The sequence below is a fragment of the Hemibagrus wyckioides genome, linkage group LG27 (assembly GCF_019097595.1).
Source record: "Hemibagrus wyckioides isolate EC202008001 linkage group LG27, SWU_Hwy_1.0, whole genome shotgun sequence".
NCBI lineage: Eukaryota > Metazoa > Chordata > Actinopteri > Siluriformes > Bagridae > Hemibagrus > Hemibagrus wyckioides.
Genome location: NC_080736.1, coordinates 392501 through 397500, shown reverse-complemented (window position 1 = coordinate 397500; position 5000 = coordinate 392501). Strand labels below are relative to the sequence as shown.

The 5000-nt window shown below is 45.9% G+C and overlaps 2 protein-coding genes across 7 annotated transcripts in view; one reads left to right on the top strand and one right to left on the bottom strand.

The window, feature by feature from the left end:
- Positions 1–3053, top strand: part of LOC131347416 (protein C19orf12 homolog) — a 7418-nt gene extending 4365 nt beyond the window's left edge. For all 5 annotated transcript variants that reach the window (XM_058381443.1, XM_058381441.1, XM_058381440.1 and 2 more), the window contains 2 exons: positions 228–397; positions 2670–3053. In XM_058381443.1, the coding sequence (XP_058237426.1) occupies positions 241–397; positions 2670–2935 (423 nt within the window). In that variant the 5' untranslated portion in view covers positions 228–240 and the 3' untranslated portion in view covers positions 2936–3053. The remainder of the gene's footprint in view (positions 1–227; positions 398–2669) is intronic.
- Positions 3054–3159: 106 nt separating this feature from the next.
- Positions 3160–5000, bottom strand: part of plekhf1 (pleckstrin homology domain containing, family F (with FYVE domain) member 1) — a 2037-nt gene continuing 196 nt past the window's right edge. The window contains exons 1-2 of one of the 2 annotated variants that reach the window (XM_058381449.1): positions 4570–4982; positions 3160–4455 (exon numbers count right to left, since the gene is read on the bottom strand). In XM_058381449.1, coding sequence (XP_058237432.1) covers positions 3590–4447 — 858 coding nt within the window. In that variant the 5' untranslated portion in view covers positions 4448–4455; positions 4570–4982 and the 3' untranslated portion in view covers positions 3160–3589. Of the gene's footprint in view, positions 4456–4569; positions 4983–5000 lie in introns of those variants that run through there. The other variant, XM_058381448.1, reaches the window with a different exon arrangement.

The following is a 5000-nucleotide window of genomic DNA, read 5'->3' as shown; positions in this document are numbered from 1 at the left end:
AGACTGGAGCTGATCTCTTATAATCACACATTTGGGCATGATGGTCAGGGTGCACATAGTTTTGGTCACAGAGTGTGTATCTGTGTGTGTGTGTGTGTATGTGTGAGAGAGACTCCAGTATAAACCAGTAAGTACTGACTGAGTTCAGTAAGAGGAAAGAGAAATTAATAGTAATGAAAGTGTAACTAAACTGTGTGTGTGTATGTGTGTGTGTGTGTGATCTCCAGCCTTCCTGTGATTATGGGGAAGCTCAATGATGTCATGCAGATGTGCTGCAGGGTTTCATCCAGCCGACAGATGAAGGCAGCAGTGAAGAATTCTGGGAAAGGGGCGGTGGTGGCAGGAGGAAGTGCGTTTTTAGGAGGTCTGCTGCTCGGACCTGCTGGAATCGCTCTCGGTAAAATAAAAAGTTTAGTTCTAATAAAATGCAGGTGAAGATTTATCATGAACGACTCAGAACAGACAACAACAGAGGCAGGATTACGAAAAGTCAAGATTGTGCTTTCAACAGAATTATTCTAATACACCCCCCCCACATATATACATATATATATATATATATATATATATATATATATACATACACACACACATATACACATACATATATACACCCCCTGCACACACACATACATACATACATACACTATATTGCCAAAAGTATTCGCTCACCCATCCAAATAATCAGAATCAGGTGTTCCAATCACTTCCATGGCCACAGGTGTATAAAATCAAGCACCTAGGCATGCAGACTGTTTTTACAAACATTTGTGAAAGAATGGGTCGCTCTCAGGAGCTCAGTGAATTCCAGCGTGGAACTGTGATAGGATGCCACCTGTGCAACAAATCCAGTCGTGAAATTTCCTCGCTCCTAAATATTCCACAGTCAACTGTCAGCTGTATTATAAGAACGTGGAAGTGTTTGGGAACGACAGCAACTCAGCCACCAAGTGGTAGGCCATGTAAACTGACGGAGCGGGGTCAGCGGATGCTGAGGCGCATAGTGCGAAGAGGTCGCCAACTTTCTGCAGAGTCAATCGCTACAGACCTCCAAACTTCATGTGGCCTTCAGATGAGCTCAAGAACAGTGCGCAGAGAGCTTCATGGAATGGGTTTCCATGGCCGAGCAGCTGCATCCAAGCCATACATCACCAAGTGCAATGCAAAGCGTCGGATGCAGTGGTGTAAAGCACGCCGCCACTGGACTCTAGAGCAGTGGAGACGCGTTCTCTGGAGTGACGAATCGCGCTTCTCCATCTGGCAATCTGATGGACGAGTCTGGGTTTGGCGGTTGCCAGGAGAACGGTACTTGTCTGACTGCATTGTGCCAAGTGTAAAGTTTATTATGGTGTGGGGTTGTTTTTCAGGAGCTGGGCTTGGCCCCTTAGTTCCAGTGAAAGGAACTCTGAATGCTTCAGCATACCAAGACATTTTGGACAATTCCATGCTCCCAACTTTGTGGGAACAGTTTGGAGCTGGCCCCTTCCTCTTCCAACATGACTGTGCACCAGTGACCAAAGCAAGGTCCATAAAGACATGGATGACAGAGTCTGGTGTGGAGGAACTTGACTGGCCTGCACAGAGTCCTGACCTCAACCCGATAGAACACCTTTGGGATGAATTAGAGCGGAGACTGAGAGCCAGGCCTTCTCGTCCAACATCAGTGTGTGACCTCACAAATGCGCTTCTGGAAGAATGGTCAAAAATTCCCATAAACACACTCCTAAACCTTGTGGACAGCCTTCCCAGAAGAGTTGAAGCTGTTATAGCTGCAAAGGGTGGACCGACGTCATATTGAACCCTATGGATTAGGAATGGGATGTCACTTAAGTTCATATGAGAGTCAAGGCAGGTGAGCGAATACTTTTGGCAATATAGTGTACATATATACACCCCCTGCACACATACATACATACATACACATACACACACACACATACATACATACACACACACATGCATACACATACACACACATTCACACACATACATACACACACATACATACACACACATACATATACATATACACACAGATACATATACACACACACACATACACACACACACAGATACATACATACACACATATACACATACATACACACATACACACATACATACATACATACATACACATATACACACACACACACACACACTGCTCTGTAAGATCAGGTCTCATCTCTCTCACTGCTCATTGTAACAGGGAACAAATCATTAGTGCATTAGACCTCAGGTGTGTGATCCGTCCCCCTCGTCACCCTCGACCCTCTCATCCCTTTCATCCCCCTTGTCCCACTCGTCCCCCTTAACCCTCTTGTCCCTGTTGTCCCCCTTGTCCCTGTTGTCCCCCTTGGCTACGCCCTATTGAAAAAGCTCATGTTAATGTTTGGTGAAAAAATAATATTAATATTCTTGTTCCTTGCATCACTTTGACCTGAAAATCCCTGAATAATGAAGATATTAATGCTGTGAACAATATTAATCTGTATAATATCTTATTGGGTCAGTGACCTGCTGGTCAGCATGTTTGACTCTCACTCCAGGGCTGATTCCTGCTTTCACCACCTTAATTTTTAATAAATCTTAAATAGTATAGTTCTCTTTGAAACCTAGATAAAAGATTTTCAGTTGACACACTGTGTGTGTGTGTGTTTGTGTTGCAGGCGGGGCAGTCGGTGGTCTCCTGGGCTGGGGGATGACTAGTGGTCAGTTTAAACCGGTTCCTCAGATCATCCTGGAGCTTCCCCCTCAGGAGCAGAGAAAGCTGTACGAGAACGTGATGGAGGTTTTAGGTTCACTGGACTGGACGGATGTCGTGCAGCTCATCGCCATGGTGATGGGAAACGCCAGCATGCAGGAACGCGTCATCGCTGCCATCTTCACCTTCATCACTAACGAACTCCAGGCCGAGATTCGATATGGAGACTGACACACACACTTGTATATATCTATATAAACATACACACTTATATACATCTGTACACACACACACACACACACACTCTGAGTGAGACATGAATGTAATAAACCTCTGGGGAAAACTTTCAGTGTGTGTTCTGTGAAGCTGCTTTAATCTGCTGAGCATCTCCTCTAACATTCTTCATCATGATCATCATCATCATATAATAATAATAAGACCACTGCATGCTTTTATAATAATATTTATTAGTGCTTGAATTATAATTTAACGTTATAATTACATACAGTAAATACATACATACAGATGTTTATAAACAGTGTCACGCCTCTTACGTCCACTAGAGGGCGACTCGTCACAGCAGTAGTGTCCCTGAGCACGACTAGCGTCTCCACTCTGTCCTCGAGACTGTAGTGCTAAATAATTCTTCTACTTTATGCTAATGCTAATTAAGGACCTTTTTCCCCTACGAGCACGTCATACTCCTCCTGATCCAGTGGAACCGGCTCCTTTCAGAATCAACATCATCTGTGGTGTGGATGAAGATGAAGAGACGTCGTGATGAAGTGAGATGGAAATAGTGTTAGGAGGAAATGATGAAGATGTAGTCTGTGTGTGTGTGTTCTCATATTTAGTGGAGAACCACAGCTGTTCAAATTGTCTTTTTCACCATGTTTGATGGTTCTGTGGAAGTACACGCTCCAGCTGTGGAGGTTTGGAGTGTTTGGGGCTGAAGTAGCAGTACATGGGCTCGGGTTCTTGGTAAGTGTTGATCCATGTGTTGTGTATGTGGTTCTCCTCTTGGTCCTCTTCACTGGACTCTTCGTATTCGGGCATCTCCTCTATCGAGTCCTTCTTCCTGAACGCTCCATTGCTGATGTCATGCTGGTGGAGAGAGACCTTACAGGGGCGACACACCCGGACCGGTTTGGATGAGATGTGTTTGAGGATGGCGCGACTCTTTGAGCAGGAGTTACACACCACAAAGCCGCAGTGTCTGCAGTGGTGTCTGCGCTGCGTGACGTTGAAGGGTCCGGCGCAGCGCATGCACACGGCCGAGGCGGTGTCGGGGATCCAGATGGCGGCGAAGGGCTTCGTCACGGCGGGCAAACCCAGCCGCTTCAGCCGCTCCACCCTGCAACTCTCGATGTGCTCCATCCACGCCCGCTTCTCCTCCAGCGACTCGGCGGAGATGTGGAAGGACTTGTGCGGCGTCCGGAGGACCCACTGGTTACTCATCCCCACTCCGTCCTCCAGGTTCTCCTGCTCTAGCTCCTCCAGGTGCAGGATGTGCTGGTTGCTGTTCCAGCGGCCCCGGACCACGATGCTGCCGTACACCAGGATGTCGTTAAACAGGTAGAAGGCTTTGGGCTGCGGTTTGCGTCTGCACAGCTTCAGCAGGCGACCTTCTCCGATCAGGACCCGACCCGGAGCAAGGAGAGGCTTCCCCCCCGGTGAGAAGGAGTTCTCCACAGCCAGGATACGCTTGCGGTTCTCCATCATGAACTGCTGATTGTCCACCATCAGGTTACCTTTTCAGGAAAAGAAAAGAAAATCAGATTACAGAGGAACTCCAGTGTGTTCAGAGGTCATGTGAGCTGGAATGTGAATCATGCTGTCCTTATCTCAAGACTACAGAAACTCACAAACACTGATGTCTGATTTCTACACCAGAGAGTCGGCTTACAGGAAGTCACTGTGCTGACATGATGAGAATTAATCCACAACACTGAGGGAGGAAACATCAGTGAGATGTTCAGGTAAAATAATCTGAGAGTGGGATTAAAGGTGTTCAGATCTGAGAGAGTTTGCAGCAGAACGAGAACCAGCTCAGGAGATATTTACACAAACCCTCTGTCCATTAAATTATTAATAAACTCAACAGTCAAGGGCAGGAACACCTCCAAATAAACCTGTTACATACAACTTTATAAGTGAGAAAGAACTAAAATTAATTCAAAATGAACTAAAAATGAAATGAATTCTATAATTCTACACAGTGTATTATTACTGATCTGGAGGAATGTTGCGAGGTTTCGAGCTGAGAGAGAGAGAGAGAGAGAGAGAGAGAGAAAGA